Here is a 23289-nt window from a genome sequence, read left to right as displayed (position 1 = left end):
ACATATCAGCTAATAGAGTACTTTGTACATACATGATTAGTATTTAGGAAATGTTTGTTGAATTGAATTAAATGTCTGTTTCTGTATCTCTATGTCTTGGTCTCCATATCTATGTGTCTTGGTCTCTATACTTATCTTTGTGCCTCCATGTCTGACTTTCTGTTTCTATGCTGCTGTCTTCTGTGTTACAATTTAATTTGATTCAACAAATGTCTACCATATGCAAAATACTGTACTTAATGATAGGGATACAGTGGCGGGGAAAAATTAAATAGATGTCACCTTTAGGGAGTTTACTTTTGACTGTGAAGGATATGGCAATCAAATCCAAGCTTATTTGAGAAAGGGAATAAGTATTTTCTAGGTGCCTACAATGTTACAGGCATTATGCTAAGCACTTAACAAATGTTATATCATTTTGCCTTCACAAAAAACCCTAAGAAATAGATGCTATTATTATCCTTGTTTTACAGGTGAAGAAACTAAGGCAGACAGGAGATAAGTAATTTGCACAGAGTCACATAGCTAGAAAGTGTCAGAGGCTAGATCTGAACTCAGGTCTTCATGATTTCAAGCCCAGTATTCTTTCTGCTGTGCCACCTAACTGCCCTCACCTTCCTCCAGAAAGAGACAACACCAACAATTGGGGAAATCAGGAAAGGCTTTACTTACAAAATGGAATCTCAATTGAGCCTTGAAGAGAAATAAGGATTATATGAACAGGCAGTGAGGAAGGAGAGAATTCTCAGCATTGAATTCAGCTCATGCAAAGGTTCAGATATGAGAAGTGAAATGTCAAGTTCAAGGAGTAGCTAGTAGTCCAGTTTTGTTAAGATAGAAAATGTATAAAGGGTGGTAGTATGAAATAAACCTGGAAAAGTGGGCTGAATAGAGATTATGGAATGTTTTAAATTCCAGGCTGAGGATATATTTTACCCTAGAGAAAATAGGGAGTCACTGAAGATTTTTGAGAAAGGAAAAGGCATCACACCTATGTTTGGGGAATATTAATTAGGCAACTACATGGAGACTGAATTAGAGAAGGGGAAATTGGAAGTAGTGACTGACTTACTATCTGCTGTTCCTTGACCTTCTCATTTCAGTCTCATGCCTACAATCTATTCTTTTCTCACCTATACTTCTCAGAATCTGTATTGTCTTTCATTGGTCACCTTGGGTACCACCTCCTACATTTAACTTTTCCTGATCCACACAGTTGTTAGTACTTTCTCCCTCCTCAACTTATATTTACTTTTGTGTGCACATATCTTTTCCCCAAAACAACATAAGCCTCTTGAGGGTCTTTGTTAGCCCAATGACTATCATGGTGCCTTGAACTAAGTAGGTATCTGGCTTAGTGAGTTTAGTTGAGTTACCCAGTGTCACAAAATATCACAAATTAAGTGACAAAAAATGGGTATGGAAACCAGCTCTTGACCCTCAGACAAATGTTTTTCATACATATATATATCTTATTTCAATATTTGAAGGTTCTAACATTTCATCCCTTTTGGCACTCCCTCCACCTGACACTGTAAGCCTAATAAAACTATCTTTATGAATGGAAAGGAATGGAAAAAATCATCACCTGTTGGCCACCTTTCACCCTTGGTGATAAGCTTCTCCAAAATTAACAAGGTTGGCTATCCAGTAAGAGACTTCCAGTCTACCACCAGGCCCAAACTTGAAATCTTTCTGGCTTAATGGGACCTATCAGAGCATGCATACCCTGACATAGACTATGAAAACCCAGAATCTCCTTCGACCTACATGATGAACCATCAGAAATCTTTAGAAATGCACATATGCATGTACTCTTAACTATTCATAATATACAGAACACACAAATATAAACAATATTTACACTCACAATTGCATATAGATTCCAAGCACATTCACAATACCTAGGAACATATACTACAATACAAATATATACATACACACATATAAAGACAGAGAAAGAATAGTTACATAAAAATACACATATATAAACACAGGTTCATTCATACATTCACACACACACGCATGAATACACCACCACAGACACATAGGTGAACATGACTACTTGCAGGATACACATACTACCTTTTCTCCCGGATTCTCCACTGCTCCCTCCGGAGCTGTGAGAGGTTTCGTTTGTTTGTTTGTTTTAATAATCTCCCAGTATCTAAATAATAATTCTAGGGTACCAGGTCTGGGCCTGAGGAGGAGGTGAAAACCCAGGTAGCTAGTGTGGTGATGGTAGGAGAGAAAGAGGAGGAGTTTTGCAAGAGGAGGGGGGGAGGAAGAGAGAGGGAAAGAAAGGAGGGGGAAAGGAGGAGGGAGATGAGAAGAGGAAAAGGGAAAGGCATGGGGAGGAGAGACAGATGCTTCCTGAGCCAAAAGTTCCAAACCCCTCTCTTCCGCCCAACATCCCCACTGAGAGTGTAGGACCCGCATTTCTCTCTAGTGCACTCGGATCTGTTGAAAGCATTCAGAAGTCTTTCAGATGTCTTGGGGAGGAGAGAAGATTGTCCCTATTTAAGGAGGAAAAGGGGGTCGTCTTCACCTCAGCTGGGTAGAGACCAAAGGACCTGAGGAATGGGTAAGCAAGAGGGCCTACCCCATCTCAGGGGAATGTGGATAGGGATGAGAGCCTTCCCAATTCAGCACTCCAGGGTTTGAGAGTAGGGGTGAGGTCCCATGAGTTCGACCCGGCTCGAAAATATCCTGGCTATTTGTTAATCCGCTGTGGGTCCCGCTGCAGCCCAGTAGCTCCAGGAAAAATCTGATTAACTTTTTGTCCCCAGCCACAATCTAAGGACCAAGAAAAAGAGAAGCTTTAAAAGAGCCACTGCAAGAAAGATATCAGGCTTTCTATACTTGGTGCATGCCAGACTTGGAGGGTGGAGGAGGTAGGGAGGTGTGGGAAGCCATTCATTCAAGGACCCCTAGTCCCGAAAAATAAAGTGTCCTAACCTTACACCTAACCTTGCACTTCCTTCTACTATGCTTAGAAGGGAGAAGAGGGGAAGATAAGAGAGGTCCTGAGAGGAGAAAGATGGGTGAGGTGAGCAGAGGAGAGGGAAAAGGGAAGGAACGGGAAGGGAAGCTTTTTTAATAAGCGGAAAATAGAGAAGAAAAGGTTTTTAAAGCCAATCCACCCCAAAATTCAACTTGTTCAGGTGGTCAGGAAGGGAGGAAGCAAAGAAGAGGAGAAGGAAGCCCTGCAGAGACAGGGTCAAGGGAAAGGAGAGAGACCCTTGAGAGACCAGAACCCGAAGACTTCCTGTTTGACAAGTGAGGATAGGGTCGCCCCTGCGGCCAGTCTCACTTTTTCTTGTCGCTCCAGCCGCCACAGTCACGGGGACTGAGTGTCAGCGCTGGCGAGATTCGAAGCTAAATCTCTTCTGTCCTCCTGCCTCTCCCTCCCACTTTAATGAAACTTCAGTTTAAACCTCAACCCACAAAACAAAGTGACATTAATTTCCTCTCTCCCAACATCCCAGCTCCGTGTCTTGGTTGAACTAAATTCCTGAGGTCCTTGTAAGAAGGTGTCCAAGACCTAGAGGTTTAAAAAAAGAAAGATGTCTTTATCCAACCCTCCCCTTACCCCAAAAAACTCAGACTATCTTCCAGCATTTCACGAGTTAATGCGTCCTGGGGCCTAACGCGATTGGTCCGTAGGAGGGGGAGAGCAGGTTTTCGGAGCCGCAGGCCAATGAGAGCTGCTAGTGGGTGGGTTTGAAGAGACTAGGGAGTGTTTTCTCCCTTCTTCCCCCCTACTCCCCCTCTTTCCCCTCCCTCCCCCAGTTTAGTAAATTAATGCAGCGAGAAAGTCCGAGGAACTGAAGGAGTCCTGTCTGGGGGGAGATGGGGAGACCGGAGGCCAGCGCCGACAAGTAAAAAAGAGAGAGACAGCTGGAAGAATTCTTTTTTCCTGACCAACCGGACTGCCATGGACCACCCCCAACCATTGAAACTTGCCCCGAGCCCTATCGCGTCTCCAGCCCCAAGCAATGGGACACCTGCCCTGCAGCGATCATAACTTATCTGGCGGGTGGGGGGGTGGGGGGAACGGAGAAGCAGGAATCGCGAGGCGACAGACAGCAGCCAGCCTGGAGGTAGGGGAGTGAGCCTTCCCGGACTCTGCCTGACACATTCCCTGGGATTTAACTGAAGCAAGCACCCAGCGCCAACCACCTCCCAGCCCCTCACCTCGTTTCCCAACCCTCCTGCCAGCGCCAGAGCCGAAAGCCTTTCCCAATCCACGATGTTTGCCGGGTCCAGCCGTCCAAGGCCAGCCTTTTGATCTCCGCAGGAGAAATTTTTTTCTTCACCTTGCAGGGCTCTGTCCATTTAAATAGAAAAAGGAGGAGGGGGAGAACAATAAAAGGAAACAAGCCCACCCTAAATACACCAACTCTGCCCCTCCACCCTACCGCGGCAGGGAGCGATCAGCCAAGCTAGAGTTTATTAAAAGGCAATACTCTCTCCCTGGTCTGAAAGACAGGGAGCTAGGCGCTGTCCGTGGTCCTGAAATCCACCTCCTTTTCCTTTGGGGGTTCCACCCCCAACATCTGGATTGTACTTTTTTTTAATCGCCAGTGGAAAAGTCCCAGTGCTTGATTCACCTGATTTTGTAAGTGCCAATTCTAAACATCTTTTCTGCGCTGAAACTCGTGGACTACAAAAGCATCGGACCTGGGAAAATGTGCAGCTTTAATACACTCAGGCTGTACCTTTGGGAGACGATTGTATTCTTCAGGTATGCGATTTTATTTCTACTGACCACACCGCGGTGGTGCTGGGATGCGGAGGGGGAGGTGGGGAGAGCGGACTGGGGGCGGGCTCTGACCAAGTCCCCCTCCCTTTTCGGCTAGGAGCTGAGAACCTCTGCATTCGGGGCATGCTGTCTGATTGGTGTAGGGGGCTGTTGGTCCCTTAGGCAGCTATGGTTCCGCTTGCCGTGTCTTATGGCCCCTTTACTACAGCTCACCCACCTCCTTCTGCATGTTGGCTCACACACGATTGAGGACTTTAAGGGGGAGCAGTATGAGTTACTGAGTTTAATGAGGACTGCATTCTCTCTAACCGCAGTGCCGAGAACCCAAGCTCTCCTCGGTCTGGGAGCGGAGAGACAACTAGTGGTGGGGGGGAAGGTTGCACTTGAGCTCACTGGACACACAGAAAATTCCATATGCTCCTTAGTTTGGTTTCTGTTTGGGGGACAGAGGTGGGGATAAAAGAATGAACAGGGGCTTATAGAGTAGTCTCACTGGTGATGCAGCTTAGGAAGCACCTTGTGTTTGGAAGCACACCACAAGTTCTATTATTTTTAAGAGCAAACCTTTGAAAACCGAGCCGCAGTTACCTCCTCTATAAAATGAAAGGACTGAGTTCGTCTCTAGCTCTAACATTCTCTTCTAAATTTTAAGGTCCCTTCATGATCTCTGTTCTACGTTGTTAAGACCCTTTACAACTCTGACATTCTGTTACCTGTTTTAAGGTCCCTTCTGGTTCTAAATATATGGGAACCATGATCTATGAGCTGAAATAGCTAGGAAGTAGATTCCTATTCTGAAACTTTATACTTATCCCCCCTCCCCATATTCTATTCTATCATACCAGTAGATTCCTAATTGATTAATTTTGAGGTTCTTTTTATTTTTAAACTGATATCATTTATTTTGTCAAAGAGATAGGAAATCCTTTCCCCCTCACTGCTTAGATCCCCTTCTAGATTAAAAAATCAGTGCCCTGCAGACTTGCATCTCTGAGACTACGAGTGGTATAAAAGTGTCAAACCCTTCGCCTGGGAAACCTTGAAACGGATAGCCCTGTTGTAAGTGGGTGAATCATCCCATGCTCAGAGAGGGTGATGATAAATGTCATATACTCGAATTGGAAAAAATCATTCTTCCCTCTCAACCCGCAGGGATCATTCATCTTCCTCATTTGGGCTGCCCGCCTCTTGTGCCTCAACCTGGCAGTTGATTAAGAGTCATTTCAAAAACAAGCAATGTTGGGGTTTTTAATAAGTAGCCAATGAATATTATTCTCCCCCAGTACCAACAAACAAGTGTCAGGGTCTTGTTATTGTCAGCCCTGATGTTTATTAAATAGCAGAGGACTATGCTTATGATCTGTCAATTTGGCCAATGAATTGGTAGGCTTTTAGTTGAACGTTTTTTTTTCTCTCTCCCCCACCCTTTGGAATTGTACAGTCCTGAGGTAGCACCTGACCAGGTTATCCCCTCTTATTGTCTTCCTCCTTTCAAACTGTAACAGAAAATGAAAGAACACACACTTCAAATTTTTTCATGATATGTTGTTCCAACCTCTATTTTCAATGATACTTTTATGAATTAATCAGGAGGGGGTAGTAGGGACACATAGAAATTATGGAGTCATATGGGCCTGTGAAATAGCATTCATAGCACAGTAGAAAAAGGACTGGGCTGGGGAGTCAAGCAATGTGAATTTTTAGTTCCATCTCTGTTACTAATTCATTGTGTATAACCTTGGACAAGTCATTTCCCCTCTCTAGACCTCAGTTTCCCACTCTGTTAAATGAGATCAGCCTCATGACGATCTCTTAGGTTCCTTACAGTCCTGACATACTATGAGTCTATGACTTTAAAAGAAGCATTCAGTTTGTCCTCTCAACTAATGATGTCAGATCTTCCCTCCCCTAAAGTATGTGGTAGAACTGCAAAATGCTGAAGAGGTAGGCCAGTGGGTAACATTTGTATGCAAAAATGTGCTTCTGCTTTTGGCTTACAGGAGGTAGGACTAAACTAGAGAGATTAAAGAGCAAATTAATAGGACTGAGCACATCTTCCCCTTTTTTAATGAACACTTTGCAGTGTTTGATATTTCTGTCTCAGACATTGCATTTCACAAAGGGGAGACATGCCACAGAAAAGAAAGATTTGCATTTTAATTGTTTTGATAGGATTGTGGAAGGACCCAGCTCATTCTGTTGGTTGTAACAGAAATACTTACTATGCTCGGCTTCCTTCTCCCCCATCACTCTTTAAGATAGGTGATACACAATGTGTATGAGTAATGATATGATTCCATGTGCTCCTGGAGGATGAAACGCCACATCTTATGCATGCTCCTATGTAGTGGGAGGTGGTGGCAGGGAGTGCTAAGTAAGCCTGCATTTAATACACTGGACAACCTACCTTATTTTAGGGGTGAGATGTTCCTAGGATGACAGTATCTGTATCTAGAAAGGGGCTTAGAGATTCATTTGTCCAGCCCACACACACACACATTTTACAGATGAAAAAACTGATGCTCAGCAAAGTTAAATGGTTTTTCCCAAGGTCACACAGATAGTGAATATAACAACTAGGATTAACAATGATTTCTTTACCATGTATAACATAGGAGATATAGGAATTAAATGAGGGGAGTTATGTCATTTTTAAGAGAGAGAAAAGAAGAATCACAATGAGGTGACATGGCTAGGTTCCCTTTGTCCCGTTATTCCCTATATCTTCTGTGGACTTGACTATAGAGATTCATAATTTAGGCTAAGTAGTAAATATTATCATCTTTATTTAAAAGTGGGGTTTTAAACTGGGGGTATAGGGAAAGAAATAAACAACATGCCAATACTTGCTTATTTGCACCATGTTGGGTACAGATAAACTACATAATTCCTAAGGAAGACATTAAATGATGTCAGCTGCTTCCCTTCTGAGGAAATCTCAGGGGTGACAATGTTCTTAACCCCATAGCTACTACTTCATAAGCTCTCTTAGATATTCCAATAAGTCTGACACACAAAGAAACCATTAAAACCCTAGAGGCAGTAGCCCCTTGAACTGTTGGGTTTCCACAGCAAAGCTGCCACTGTTTGAACTGTAGAGAAAAGGGATGTTTGCTGGTGTGTAGCAAATAACAGAATAATGCAAGGGATATGTGACCCAAAAGAACTAGGTTCTAATCCTGTCACTGCTAACTCACTACATGACCTTAAGCAACTCATTTAAACTCCCTGAATCCCAGTTTCTTTATTTACAAAATGACAGGATTGGACAATGGTATCATCACTAAGACACCCCCCCCTTTCTGGCTCTGACATTCTAGAGTCTGTGTTCTAAGGTCCCTTCCAGGCCCAACATTCTATGTTCTAAGATCCTTTATAACTGATGGTCTTTGGTTTAAGGTCACCTGCACATTGATATTTTATGTTCTCTTTTCTAATGTCCTTTCCAGCTCAGATTCTCTGTGGTTCAATAGCTCTAAGCTATTCTAAGCAAATCCTCTTTCACCTTCTATGGTCCTTCCTACTAACTAGTGGCCACCTTATTCCTTCTTCCCAATGAAGCTGCAGTCTTCCTTTAACCCTGACTAATTTATTCTGGCCTTGCTGAGCCATGGCTGCAGGAGTATCTAGGACTGGCCAGGTTGCTGAAGACCTTTCCTTCAAACTTCCTTCTGGACTATAATGTTCAGTTTGACCTACAAATAACACCCCTGGCTTGATAAACTTATGTAAAGAGAGTTATGACTTAGACTTGTGAGATGTAAAGAAGACATAATATCAGATACCTCTTGAGCAAGGAGCTTGGCCTATTTTTAAAGTAGTTTTTCAGCTGGTAAATAATCCATGCTCATTTTTAAGGCTGGGTGTGGGTTAGAGATGAGGATGTCACCCCATCTTAGCATGACTCTTGTCATGGTTCAGAGAAGGAAGGATTTTAGGAAATCAATTGTACCTTGTCCATAAAAAGACTAGCATCAGTGACCTAATGTAGTGGGAAAGGCCACTTGAGACTCAAGAAAATTGTTTAAGGCCTGCCTCTTCCAATAACCAGCTGCATGTCCTTGGACAAGTCACATCCCCTCTCTGAGATTCAGTTAACTCTTCTGTAAAATAAGATAGTTGGACCAGGTGGTCCCTATGGTCCCTTCCAACTCTGACTTTCTATAGAATACAAGATATACTTCTATGAGTATAGGTTCCTGGCTAAGAAAGCTCAGGATTGATTTTTCCCAATGGCTCTACTGACTCTATTGCAGAAAGATACTACATTTTTTCACTTTTTAACATTTACCAAGCTTTTGAACCCTTGCTGTGTACACCCACACCATGCTAGACATAGGGAAAGGTTAAGGAAGCAAATGTCATACTCTCGGTCCTCACAAAGCCCTGGCAGTTTGAAAGGGGGATGCAGATGCATTAAAGGTGCACTAAAAATCATTTCCCTCAGAACAGAGATGCCCGCAGAGCTCCCCATCAGGTGGCTTGCGCAAGCGCCCTGCAACACCATTGCATTGATGCGGGCGTCATTAGCTTTATTTCCTTCATCAGCTGGCAGGAACCAGGATGATTTTCAAGATGGATGAAGCTGCCTTCTGGGCTGGGGGGGGGGTGTCTCAAAACAATTCTTCAGGGTTGCATAGCATTCAGAGATGGAAAAACCACTAGCCTGAGGGTCAGGAAATCTGGGTTTGGGGGGAGGAGTGGAACCTAGGCCCAGTAGTTCCAATGACTAGCTTTGTGGCCTTGAGTAAGTATTTCTCCTCTCTGGGTCTCAGTTTCTTCACCTGTAAAATGGGGATAATAATATTCTTCCCTAATATGCTTCTGAAATTGTTGTGAGGAAGGTGTGTTTTATAAACCATCATCTTGGAACAGTAGAAAGAGGACTGAGTTTGGAATCAGAGGATCTGGGTTTGAGCCCTGGACCCCCTGCTTATTACCTTTCATGACCTCATCCAAGTCTTTCCACCTTGAATTTTCCTCATTTTTAAAATGTGAAAAATCACATTTACCCTACCCACCTTGTAGGATTGGTTGTGCGCATCAAATGAGATAATAGATGTAAATCCCTTTGTAACGCAGAAATCAATATATAAATGTCAACCATTATTAAATAATAATAAATGATCTTAAAGTGCTATTGAAATGTGAGTTATTGTTGTTGTTTTCATCTGCTATAAAAATCACAGGCTCATAGAATTTAGAACAAAAAGGCACCTTAGGTAGTACAAATCCTTCATTATTCAGAAGAAGAAACTGAGGCCCAGAAAGTTAAATGGCTTGCCGGGGCCACGGCTACATGGGGAGGGTCAGAGACAAGGATTCAAATCCAGGTCAAAGATACCATTTTGCAGATGGAGGAGGGTGGTGCTTGAGGATGAAAGATCAAGAAATACCAACTGGGAGGCAAGGGGGAGGTCATTAAGCTTTTGTCAGAACTTTCAGATATAATAACCCCCCTGGACAATCCAAGTCCCAGTTAGGAAAGGGCATAGAGAGTGGCACTGCGTCAGTTTGTGCTGGAGTCCCCACACCCACTCGAAAGGGCTTCCCTGCAGATCTAACAGCAGCTTTCTGCTGAAGTCCACACCATGGGAAACTGAACCACTGGGGCAGCCCCCAGATTCATGAAAAAAGCTGCCCTTGGTGGAATGATGATCCAAACATGGGGGATTGAGGGCTGGGAAATGGCAAAGGATGGTCCTTTATTCAGTTGTGCTGCCAGGCTCTGGGATGAAAGCCCCTTCAAGGGGTCGAGGGCCCCAAAGCTTTTGAAACTCCCCATAAAGGCTCCCATTGTGGTCTTCTGGAGTTGATATTGTCCGGTTCTCCTGAGGCTAATTCAGTCCAATTAGATTACCACTCTCAGCCTTTGAATTCAGATATTATTCAGTGTCAGGAGCTAAATGAGTTTGCCGTTTTAACGGGGAGTCACTGCCAGTCATTAATCTGAGGTTTGACACTGGCCACGGGAGTCTTTCTTTAGCCGAGCCAGCTGGCTTACAAAAGCAGTGTCACTAAGCATCTCAGACCCTATTCTTCTCCATGACCCCCGCCACTCTGTCCACCCTGACTGGGCCTCACTGTGCAAAGAAAGGAGGCCCTGGTGCTAAGAGCCTCCTGAGTGACTTACAAAATCCTATTTTGCACAAAATTCTTTCATTAATAATGATTATGCCACTATATTAATGATAGCAAATATTGATATAGTCCCATACAGTTACAAAGCATCCTCCCTATGTTATCTCATTTAATCCGTACAATAGAACTTCATCAGCTGGGAGATAGGCAGTGTAAGAATTATTGCCTGCTTTGTTCATATGAGGAAACTGAACTTCCAAGAGCAGCTTATCAGATATCTGGCAGCCTAATGTAACAGAAAGAGCATCAGATGTCAAGTCAGAAGATTGGGTCAAGTCCCTACTCTATCACTTACTGACTATGGAAACTTGGACAAGTCAGCTCCCCTCCCTAAGCCTCAGTTTCCTAGGACATAATGAGAATGATACTTGTCCTCCATTCCTCCTTGCTTCACAGGGTTATTAGGAAGAGAGCACTTTGTGAACTATAAAGAACTAAAGAAAAATGAGCTCCCTGCTCAAGTCCGCTGGTCCTTCAACCACACCAAGTGTAGATGCTTATTTTTCTTTCCAATTTTTTGAAGACACAATGAGACAAGCTGTAAAGTGCTTGCCCTAGGGAAATCTGGAAGGGGTGTGTGTGTGTGTGTGTGTGTGTGTGTGTGTGTGTGTGTGTGTGTGTGTGTGTGTGTGTGTGTGTGATTGGCTGACTTGTGGGGAGGAAAGGGAGTGCTGAATTCACAACTATTAATATTATTATTGCATTTCTATACAAATCAAATGGTTACTAGTGCATATGATCCTTGTACTTTTAGAAATCTGTACGATCTAAATTATGCTGTCTGATCTCAGGATCCCCCTCTCTCCCTCCTCCTTCCTCCCCCCAGACTTCATAGCCATAATTGTACATGAACCTTGATCAGTGCAGTGAGTATCAGCCATACCACAGTTGCACATGGCATTTCTCATTGGCTGATTTCAATACCCCCTTCCCTAAAAGTAGTACCCGATAATTCCTTTCTTTTAATTAAAACAACTGCTATGACACCAATGAGCAGGTGTAACACCAGTGTTCATGTGACTATGCTTTCCCTAGAAGGTTCACTTGATAATTTATCAAAACTGGTCTGACCATTGGGCCACTATCCCTCTCCTGCTGGCATTTTCTAGAACAAATGTTTAAGGTAAAGCAGTAAATTGTATATCAACTCTGTCTAGCCAGCTCTGCATTGCTGTTTTCCTCAAATCTTTCCCTCCCTCCCCTTTCATTTCCTGACCACGCCAACCCCCAGCTGTGACTATAATAACTCCTGCAGGCTACTGTTTTTTTTTCTTTTCAGAGAAGAAGAAGGAAGGTATAGAGGGCTGGGTAGGAATATAGTCTGTCCCTGAATATAGACCAGCCTTTGGAAATCAGATCAGAGAAGAAAGTGGGTGCATGGATAGATGTGTTGATGCATGAATGGATAGATGGATGAATGGATGAATAAACTAAAAAATAACACCAACTTTGATTCACACTAAGGTTTTATAAAAGCCAGATTTGCGGGGAATGTTTAGTATTTTTTTTTTGGACCAACAGTATTTTTCCATATAGAATATGGCAAATCCTTTTAATATCTCACTTGTCACTAATGATATTCATATAAAGAAAGTCATCAGTGTGTAAAGAAAAGTGTACAAGATTTATTATAATCATATTTGGACTAAACCCCAACTTTGTTTCCTATATGGCCTTAAGAAAGTAATTTAATCTCTCTTGGCCCATTTTCCATCTGTAAAATGAAGAATTTGGACTAAATTCTCTCTAAAGCTCCTTCTAGATCTAAATCTCATGATACTGTATAGACACACATTAAAGAACTATTCCTCACAAGGGAAAGTGATATGATTGATTCTCTTCCAAATGTTATCACCAGGAGATATGTTTCAAGTTGTGTTTCTAGCAAAGAACATCAAAGACTCATAGGGTTATAGGGGCTCTCCAAAGCCATCCATACCCATTCTTCAATAGAAATATCCTCTACTGCATCCCAGGCAAGTGATTATCCAATCTCTCTTTGAAGAATCCCACCCAAGTTATGAGAACCTCACTATTCCATCAGCCAGTGTACTTTTAGACAACACTAATCATTAGCAATGAACCATCCTCACTCTTTCAACTGAGTCAAATAATATGCATCTTTGGCAGAACTAACTGAAGTTGAAGGACAGACCATGCCCAACATTGAAACTCATCTGTGGCCTTTGCCAGGGTTTAGGCTGTGGTATGGGTCAGGATTCAGGCTATGGTTCAGTTTGTGGTTGTAGTTAGAACTTACCCTGGAACTATGGAACATAGTAGGGAGCAAATTAAGGTCACATATATCAAACATAAGGCTTCATATTCATTTTAACAACCACTAAGTCAATCAATCTGGTCTCAAACCTTCCTGTATCATCAAGGGGGAAAATTTCAGATAAGGAAAGAGATGTCATCCCTTGTAGCATTAGCTTTCTTAGAGATGTCCTTGGCTACTGCCTATCACGATAGTCTTACCAGACTGCTGAATAAATTTTACTGCACTTAGAGAAGCATAGTGTCTGGGTCAAGAAAGTTGATAATCCTGTTGTCCCATAACATGGTCAAACTCTACTAGAGGACTACATTCAGTTCTGAACAACACATTTTAGGAAAGACATTGACAAGCTAAACTATGGCCAAAAAAAGATGACCAGGATGGGTAGTGGACCAGGACAGCATCCCTACCATACAGGGATAAGTGGAAGAAGCTTAGTCCAGAAAGGAGAAGATTTGGGGGAGGGGATGACCACTGAGTTGACATTTGCAAGAGTTATCACTTGGCTAAGTGCCAAGTGGCACTTGGAGCAATGTAGAGAAGTTAAAGAGAGGCAAATTTTCACTCAGTTTATTATTTTAACTTCCTAACAACAAAACTGGAATGAGTCATTTTGGAAAATAATGAGTTCCCCGTCTCTAGGAGTATTTAAGTGGAAGCTTAAATATTTACAGTGTATGTTACAGAAGGGATTCTTACTAAGGTAGGGGGTTGAACTAGGTAGCCTCTGAGGTCCTTTCCAGATCAGAAATTCCGTGATTCTCTAAGTCATCTTCATGGGACTCCCAACTACTTCTTCTGGTCATAACTGGTGAATTCCAAACTCCCATCAGATGAGAGGACTTGAGGAGAGTAAACCTTTCAGAGGTGGAGAAACAACATCCCCTTTGCTATTGTAACCATTGAGCATGATTCTAGGGATCTTCTGACCACTCCATGTCACTGACAGAATTGGAAGGAGCAATTGCTATGTGCCTAAATTGAAAGGTGCTCACAATTTCTTTTGCGTAGGAAATGGCAATGGGGGAAATATCCACTACAGTAAAGGAAGTGTGGGGGAGGTGGTGAAGGGGGTGATAGTAAAATATCTAATCCCCAGGAATTGTTTAGCTTATTGGTGAAAACAGTTCATCCCTACCTTAATGAGGGACCAAGAGTATGTTGTTGCTCTAGACCAGATTCTGAAAGGTAAAACAAAAATACCACCTATGATCACCCCTACAGCATCAAAAGCACAAGTACAGAGTCATCAGAGGAAAGACTGTCAATGGTCAGGATGAGGTTCTGAGATGAGGGATGGAAAGGAATGATTCAGCAGGCAGTGGGCCCCAAGACAGACATCAGGAAGATGGTAGTTTAGAATATCAGGCGACTCCATATAGACCTGGGCTAAGAAGAATCACCTAGGTAAGTTGGGGATGCTTATTGGCAGTCCTCAACCTCCTAGAGAAGAAACAGTTAAGGAAGAGTAGAAAAAATAATTATGATTTTTAAAGTAATTATAGAATAATATGGAGAAAAAAGCAGCCCTGAGCTGAGAATAGTAACTACAGATTTAACTGAAAAAGAAAAAGGCTGGAAAGTCTGTGTCTGGTGAGGAAAAAAGCTACAAGCCAAGAGATCACAGAGGTGATGGCTCAGAAGAGTCAGAAAAAGAATTCAGAGTAGCCCAAATAGTCATTTTTTTAAAGACCAACATTTTTATAGCACTTTAAAATTTGTAGACAAACTGAGTTCCTTTCCATCTCCAATATTCTGTGGTTTACATACATTGTCTCATTTGAGCCTCACAATACTTCAGTGAGGTAGGTACTACAGGTACTGTCATCCCTGTTTTACAGATGAGGAAACAGGGCAGGAGTCAAAGAAACAAACTAACTTGTCTATGATCAAACAGCTTATAAGTAACAGAGGAAGCATTGTAAACCAGGTTTTCTTGATACCAGGCATAGGACTCTATTCCAAAACACTTCCTCTAAGAAAGGATTAAAAACATGTTGTTGTTGTTGTTGTTGTTGTTGTTGTTGTTGTTGTTGTTGTTGTTGTTGTTGTTGTTGTTTGTCCTTCATTCTGAAAGAGGATCATGACATTAGGATGATGTCATGATTTGCAGTGAATTGGATTTAAGTGAGTCAGGGCTGTGCAAAGTCACCAACCTCACTTTCTCCTCCAGAGCCATCTGGGTCCAGTGGCAGGATATAGATCAGGATGACTGGAGATGATCCCAGATGTTTAAGCAATTTGGGGGTTAAGTGATTTGCCCAGGGTCACACAGCCAGTAAGTGTCTGAGATCAGATTTGAATTCAGGTCCTCCCAACTTCAGGGCCAGTGCTCTAGCCACCAAGCAACCAGCTGTCCCCAAATTAAAAACAAGTAAAATGTTAAAAGAATGCTATGGGATTCAATGTTCTGGGAGGTGGCAGGTGAGGGTTTAATGGTATATTCAACCCCATCCCACCTAAAGAGAGAAAGCCAAAATAAGGAGTATGAATGGGGCATGACTGTGGCCCCAAGGTGAAAAGGATTGTTCCAAGTTCAGAGTGATTGTGACACTCCCTAGGGCTATAAAGAATTGTAAGGACATTCTGATACAAGTAATCAGTGGAGTAAGCATGGTTATTAGCCATCCCTTAAGTGTCTCGAATATAGAATATTGAGAGCTATGGAGGATAAATATGTGTGTAGTATCAGTGTTGGACTTGGAGTGATTAGTGGTGTGAGATGGAGAAAAGGAATGATTAATGACATGACAATAGAGAAACTGAGAAAATGCAAAATGGTGGGGGGGGGGTCCAAGTGGAGATTCCTCCATTAATTTGTTGGCCTGTGGATTGGGCATGAATCCCCACCCAATTTATGGGCAACTCCAGGCAAGGGAGCCTGAAGGAAACTGGATAGAATGGATATTAGGACTAATAGAAGCTGCTCATTCTACTCGTACTAGAACTGAGTGAATGGTAGTCCCCAGTACCCTCCCATGGTTCAATTCCAGGTGGCATACCCTGAGCATTTGAATATCATAGCTCTGATCCCCCCCAAAAAAAAGTCTATGCATGGGGAGGAAGCACCCTGGAAAGTTAGATGCACAAACAGAACCAGGGATTGAAGAGTGATTGAGATTAGTGTAGGCATGACTATGTCCATGTCATTCATACCTTGAGGAGGGTTAGCCTTAAGAACACTCACTGGGGCTTGTGTGGTGGGATCTTGGTCTGCTGAATCATTCAAGACAGTCCAACATATGAAGTACTGAAAAAATGCTCCGAGTGCACATTAGCCTGTTTCCCATACACATAGCATGCTTTAGAGTCCAGAAACCAGCTTAAGAGAGTTAAAAACTAAATCAGAAATTCAAGCCACATATAAACTAACAAACTTTGGCACCTTTATTCTTTGAATAAACTCATAATCACCATGCAAAGGAGTGAGCCTTTGTGCTCTGAGATAATCTCCAAAGTCCAGCAAAGGCCATAGAAAACAGACTCCTATCTCTAGGAGAACAAGTCCAAAGTCAGCCATGGGAGTGAGTCATACTCTTCCCTCTCCTTTTCTCTTGCTTTAACCCTGTCAAGTCCAGTCAACAACAGTTGAATTATAATTTTCCAAGATTCTAAAGCACAGATATGAGATGACATCCTACTTCCCCACCAATTATCATGCAAGAACCCTTAAGGACAGAGGAAAACTGACCAGCTTACATTAGAGATAGGATTTTTTCTGTACAAAAGGGGAAAACTGGAAAGTCATCTTTTATGATCTTCTAATTTCCCTACAACCTCTAATCCCCAAAGAATTGTATTGGATGCAGACTTGGAAATTTATAGCACTACCTGAGTCCACAGTAGAACATCCCCTAATAAATCTCATTTGGATACATAAAGATTTGTGTATGCCCTTCCCCTCCTAACTGTGTATGCTTATTGACCACAGAATAGTTTGTTTGGAGAGGTACTTGCCACCAAATGTCAGAATTAAAATAAGCAGTAGCATTTGATCAATTATTCTGCTCATCTTAAGAAAAAAACCTATGAAATGAAAGAAATAGAACTAATGTAAAACGTTGTCAAGAGTAGAACTTTCACAACAATACAATGATCCAAGACAATCCCAAAAGACTGTTGATGAAACATACTATCCACCTCCAAAGAAAGAACTGATATTGATGGAACACAGACTAAAGAATGCTATTTTTCACTTTCTTTCATTTTGTTCTTTTATTCAAGTTTTCTTATATAAAATGACTAATATGGTAACGTTTTACACAATCATACATGTATAACCTATATCTGATTGCTTACCACCTCAGGGAGGGGGGAAGGGAGGAAGGGAAAGAGGGATAAAAATTGGAACACAAAACTATAAATAAAAATGTTGTTTATTCTTATTTTTAAAAGAGTAGGGCTAACAGCTTCATGTTGCCTTTGGCATAGAAGTATCTGTCATAGAGCTGAGCCACCACTAAGGGGAAGACACAGTGGAAATGTGTGCTAAACTGTGCTTTTAAAAGTGCTAAACTGATGCAAATTAAGATAATCTGCTACAAATGCATTAGTGACCTTGGGCAAGTCCTTTCTACTTTCTGGCTCTCAGTTTTGTTACCTCTAAAATGAAACTATTGGACCAGAAGACCCTTAAGCTCTGAAATGCTAAATGTGAATTCACCTTTTTCCTCCTCCCCACCTCTCCCTCTAATCCTCCTTATTTATAAATGTTGTTGAAAAACAAGTCCAGGATCTAAATTGGCCCCTGATGGTCAGAGATAAGGTCTCTCCATTGGTTTCCTTGAGTTACAAGTCATGAGTCATGTGAAGGGGAGGGATCAGAGAGCAACATGACATAGTAAAACATTCATTGGATTAATGCTGAAAGAAATGGGTTCATGTCCTAAGTATGAAGTAACCTTGTGCAAGTGCTTTTCCCAATTTGAGCCTCAGTTTCCCCATCTATAAAATGGGGAAGGGTGAGCTAGATCATTCCCAAAGTCCCTTCCAGATCTGAAACTCTATGTTCCATATTCTATGGCATATTCTAGTACTAATGTTCTCTGTTCTCTGTTCCAAGATCCCTTATATCTGATATTATATGTTCTAAGGTCCCTCCTAGCTCTGACCCACTATGTTCTAAGGTCTTCTAACTCCTAGTCTGGTATTTTAACTAAAACTGACTCTTTGGTCACATGGTTGAGTTTTAGACACTTAGCTAGTGTAATTCTGAATAAACCTCCTGGTCAAAGCCCAGCTATCCTAGGATACTGGGACAGGAGCAATCCCCAGCAATCTCTAATGCCTAATCAGAATGCACTTCACGAAGCTGTCAAGCCAGTCAATGGCTCTCATTACCTCCAAGGCACAGAGTCTTGGGTTTTCATTTGCTTGTTTACCAGATAAATTTTTCTTGAAAAGTACATGCTTGCAAACTGTGGCTTGGGCCTTTGGAGAAAGAAATATTCCATCTGGTCAACAATCAGGAGTGGTGACTGGTCATTTGGGGTTTTTCAAGCACAGAGACTATCAATAATGGGGGGAGGGGAATCATAATTATAAGAGAAAAACAGATGAAAGTCAAGTGGCTGGGGACTGCATGTTGCACTAAGCAGAGACTGGGTATATCTGGCGTGGAACCTCTCACTGAGCATTCTTCTTTTATGATGGGAATCAGGTGTCTGGTGGAAAGGGCAAGTTAGGGAATTTGTAGAATTTGGGGGTGGGAGGAAGATAGTGTGTTTGGCAGGAGGGTCTGATGATATAAAGGTAATGATCCCTTGGCTATCTCATGAGTATCTTTTGCCAAAGATCCCTTTACCCCATTGTGCCCCTTCATGACAGCATGAAGTGTGTTCCCAGGCAACAATGCTACTTCCACTTCCAGGGATACTGTGAGAGTAGGATAAGAGTTATGAGATCATAGAATTTAGATCAGAAAGAGTCCTTAGAGATATTCCAGTCCAACACCTTCATTTTAGACAGGAATAAATAACTTAAGCCCCCAAAAAGGAAAGAAAAAGTAATTTACCTAAGGTGACATATAATATGTGGCAAAGCCAGGACACAAGTTGCAATAAGAAGAAGAATTCACATATCCATAAGGCTTTGATGTTTAAGAATACTTATCCTCCAAAAATGCTATTAGATTAGGGGAAGCATTGGTTTATAAGCCTATTGCTGTTACAAGTATTATGTTAATGCTCATCCTAAATTCACTTGAGTCCAGTGCAAATGGTGGAAACCAAGACAAAGCTTAAGATGCCTGGGCCCTCTCTCTCTCTCTCTCTCTCTCTCTCTCTCTCTCTCTCTCTCTCTCTCTCTCTCTCTCTCCCCCCATTATTGATATTCTCCATGCTTGAAAAACCCCAAATGACAAGTCACCACTACTGATTGTTGACCAGATAGAATATTTCTTTGTCCAAAGGCCCAAGCCACTGTTTTCAATAGTATATATATTATTATCCTTCCTTTGTTTTTATATTTTTATTTATTATTTATATTTTAACATCTTTTTATTTTTAAATTTTGAGTTCCAAATTCTTTCTGTCCCTCACAACCCACACTCACCCACCAAGAAGTCAAACAATATATCAATTATGCATGCAAAATCATGGAAAATATATTTCCATATTAGTCATATTTTAAAAAACTAAAAAATGAGAAAATTATACTTCATTTTGCACTCAGAGTTCACCAGTTCTCTCTCTCTGTGAAAGTGGATAGCATTTTTTCATCATGAGTCTTTTGTAATCATCTTAGATCATTTTGTGGATCAAAATAGCCAAGTCTTTCATAGTTGTTCATCATTACAATATTGCTATTACTGTGTATAATGATCTCATGGTTCTTCTCAAATCACTTTGCATCAGTTCATATGTCTTGCATGTTTTTCCCCTGTAGCAACCCCCCTTATCATTTCTTATAGCACAATGGTACTCCATCACAATCAAATATCATAACTTGTTTAGTCATTCCTCAATTGATGAGCATTCCCCTCAATATCCAATTCTTTGCCACCACAAAAAACTGATTGATATCTATATATACACACATATATGTATGTATGTATGCATGTGTGTGTATATATCCATATATGTGCATATAGGTCCTTTTTCTTTTTTTTTTTGATCTCTTTGGGGTACATACCTAGTAGGGATACTGTTGGGTGAAAGGATATGAACAGTTTTATAACCCTTTGGTCATAGTTCTAAATTGTTTCCCCAGAATGGTTGGACTAGTTCATAACTCCACCAACAATACATTGGTGTACCTATTTTTCCACATCCCTTATAGCATCTGTCATCTCTCATAGGTATTTTAATTTGCCTTCCTCTAATCAACAGTGATTTAGTTAAAGGAATGCCAATCAATTGGAGAACGGCTAAACAAACTGTGATATATATTGGTGATGGAATATTATTGTGCTTTAAGAAATGACAAGTAGGATGACTTCAGAAAGGCCTGGAAAGACATGTATGAAATGATGTATAGTGAAGTGAGCAGAACCAAGAGAACACTGTGCACAGAGACAGCAATATTGTTTGATGAAGAACTGTGAATGACTTGACTATTCTCAACAAAACAATGATCCAAGAAAATCCCAAAGAACTATAGATGAAACATACTATCCACCTCCAAAGAAAGAACTGATATTGATGAAACAGACTGAAGCATGCTATTTTTCACTTTCTTTCATTTTTTTCTTTTAACCAAGTTTTCTTGTACAAAATGACAAATATGGTAATGTTTTACATAATAGTACATGTATAACCCATATCTGAGTGTTTGCTGCCTCAGGGAGGGGAGAGGGGAAGGAGGGAAAGAGGGATAAAAATTAGAACCTGAAACTATAAATTAAAATGTTTATTATCAAAAAAAAAATTTTTAATAGTGATTTAGAGCATTTTTTTCTTCTGACTATAGATAGCTTTGATTTCTTCTTCTGCAAACTGCTTGTTCATATCCTTTGAGCATTTTTATCAACTGGGGAAATGGCTCTTATTTTTATAAATCCGACTTAGTTCATATATATTGAGAGCTTTATCAGAGAAACTTGCTGTAAATTTTTTATATTATTTCATTGACTATAATATCATTTAGCAAAATGTAGTTTCCTAGATTATCTCTTTCAATTAGGTCTAATTGTGCTTTTGCCTTTGCCTGAGATCATGATTGCCAACCCTATCCTCTTCACTTCAGCTGAAACATATTAGATTCTGTTTGAGCCTTTAATTTCAACTCTTGGTGTGTCTTTCTGTCCTGAATATACCTCTTATACACAAAATATTGTTGGATTCTGGTTTCCAATCCATTCAGCCATCTGCTTTTGTCCTATGGGCTAGCTCATTGCATTCACATTGACAGTTATGATCACTAACTGTGCATTTTTCCTCCATCCCATTTTCTTCTTTATATCCTTCTTTCTGTGTCTTTTTATCCTGTCCTCCTTGTGCTTCCAACCACTGCCTTCCCCCTTATCCTTCCCTCCCATATATATTATCACTTTCCCCTCCTATCTCCTTATTGTGTAAGATACATTTCTATACCCAACTGAATGTGTGTATATGTACAGATACAGATATGTGTATGTGGACGTGTATGTATACATGTACATGTACCTATACCTATATCTATACACATGCATATGCACAAACACATACACATACACATATACATTCTTCCCTCTTTGAACTGATTCCAGAGTAAAGTTCAAACACTGCCCTCCATTTTCCCCTCCATTTCCTTGCATACCTCCTTTAGGTGAAAAAATTTTCCCCATTCTACCTTTCCTTTCCTCCTTCTCCCAATGCATCTCTTTCTCACCTCTACTTTTTTCTAAATCATTACAATATAATCAACTCACATCTGTGCCCTCTATCTATGCAGATTCCTTCTAACTGCCCTAATGACAATAAAGTTCTAAAAGTTACATCTATCATATTCCTATATAAGAACATAAATAGTTTAACTACATTGAGTGCCTTATGAGTACTCTTTTATGTTTACCTTTTTATCCATTTGGTCAATTCTTCTTTTTAAAGAGTTCATTTCTTCAGTGAATTTTTGTAACTCCTTTTCCATTTGACCTATTTTGTTTTTAAGTTGATACTTTCTTTGGTATTTTATGTGCCTCTTTTATTGTTATTAATTTTCTTTTTGTAATTTTCTTGCATCATTCTGTTTTCCTCTACCACATTTATCTCTTTCTTTAACTCATCCAGGAATTCTTATTGGGCTTGGGTTCAAATAGCATTTTTCTTTGAGGCTTTTTTGGTAGCTGTTGTCTTCTTCTAAGTTTATGTCTTTATCTTCCATGCCATCATGCTGCCTTTTTATGGTCAAGTTCTTTTTTATGTTGTTTGCTGATTTTTTCCAGCCTCTCTCTTTACTTTGAACTTTATGTTAAAGTTGGACTCTGCTCACCTTGGGGTGGAGAGGCACTGTGCCAAGCTTCAGGTTTTTTGTGTTGATATTTTCATCATCTGGGGATCTACAAGTTTTCAGTGCTTCCAGGGTGGTGTAATATGGGGAGAGGTATAGTTACTTTTCTCTTGGTCTGCTCTCCTTTACCCAGGAAGGGCCCCTGTTCTCCTGCAGCCACAAATACTAGTGTTCCTCTTGGCCCTGGGACTATAACTAGAGTCCCTGCTACCTTGTAAGCAATCACAAGCCCTCCTCTCCATCCTGGAACTGCAACCCAGAACTATCTCCAGCTGCATCCAGTGCTAGCAAAAGATCCCCTATAATCTCTTTCTGACCAGTTGTCTGACCCCCTTACCATCTCTGGTAAGTTCTCAAAGCTACTGCTGCCACTATCACAGCTGCCTTCAACATCCACAGCTGGTGTTCCCACCATGCTCTGGGCCTGTGCCCACCCAAGTTTTCCAGACCTCTCATACAGACCTCCTAAGTTGTCTTAGACTGGATAAGTTGTTAGCTCTGAAACTCTAAAATTTGATTTGAGGTGTTTTTTTAAAGTTGTTTGGAGGGGAATGTTTGGAGAGTTCATTTGGGTTCCAGTCTGTACTCCACCTGAAAAACATTATCCCTCTTTTTAAAATGAGGAAACTGAAGCTCAGAGAGGTTTTGTGACTTACCCATGGCCACACAGCTAGCAAAT

General features: G+C 41.1%; 1 protein-coding gene across 3 annotated transcripts in view; it reads left to right on the top strand.

The window, feature by feature from the left end:
* The first annotated feature begins 4057 nt into the window (after positions 1-4057).
* The window catches only part of GLRA1 (glycine receptor alpha 1), a 93075-nt gene continuing 73843 nt past the window's right edge, over positions 4058-23289 (top strand). For all 3 annotated transcript variants that reach the window (XM_043986348.1, XM_043986347.1, XM_043986346.1), the window contains exon 1: positions 4058-4747. In XM_043986348.1, the coding sequence (XP_043842283.1) occupies positions 4692-4747 (56 nt within the window). In that variant the 5' untranslated portion in view covers positions 4058-4691. The remainder of the gene's footprint in view (positions 4748-23289) is intronic.

This window comes from Dromiciops gliroides, chromosome 2 (assembly GCF_019393635.1).
Source record: "Dromiciops gliroides isolate mDroGli1 chromosome 2, mDroGli1.pri, whole genome shotgun sequence".
NCBI lineage: Eukaryota > Metazoa > Chordata > Mammalia > Microbiotheria > Microbiotheriidae > Dromiciops > Dromiciops gliroides.
Note: the sequence above shows the minus strand (reverse complement) of the source record. Positions and strands in the feature narration are given on the sequence as shown.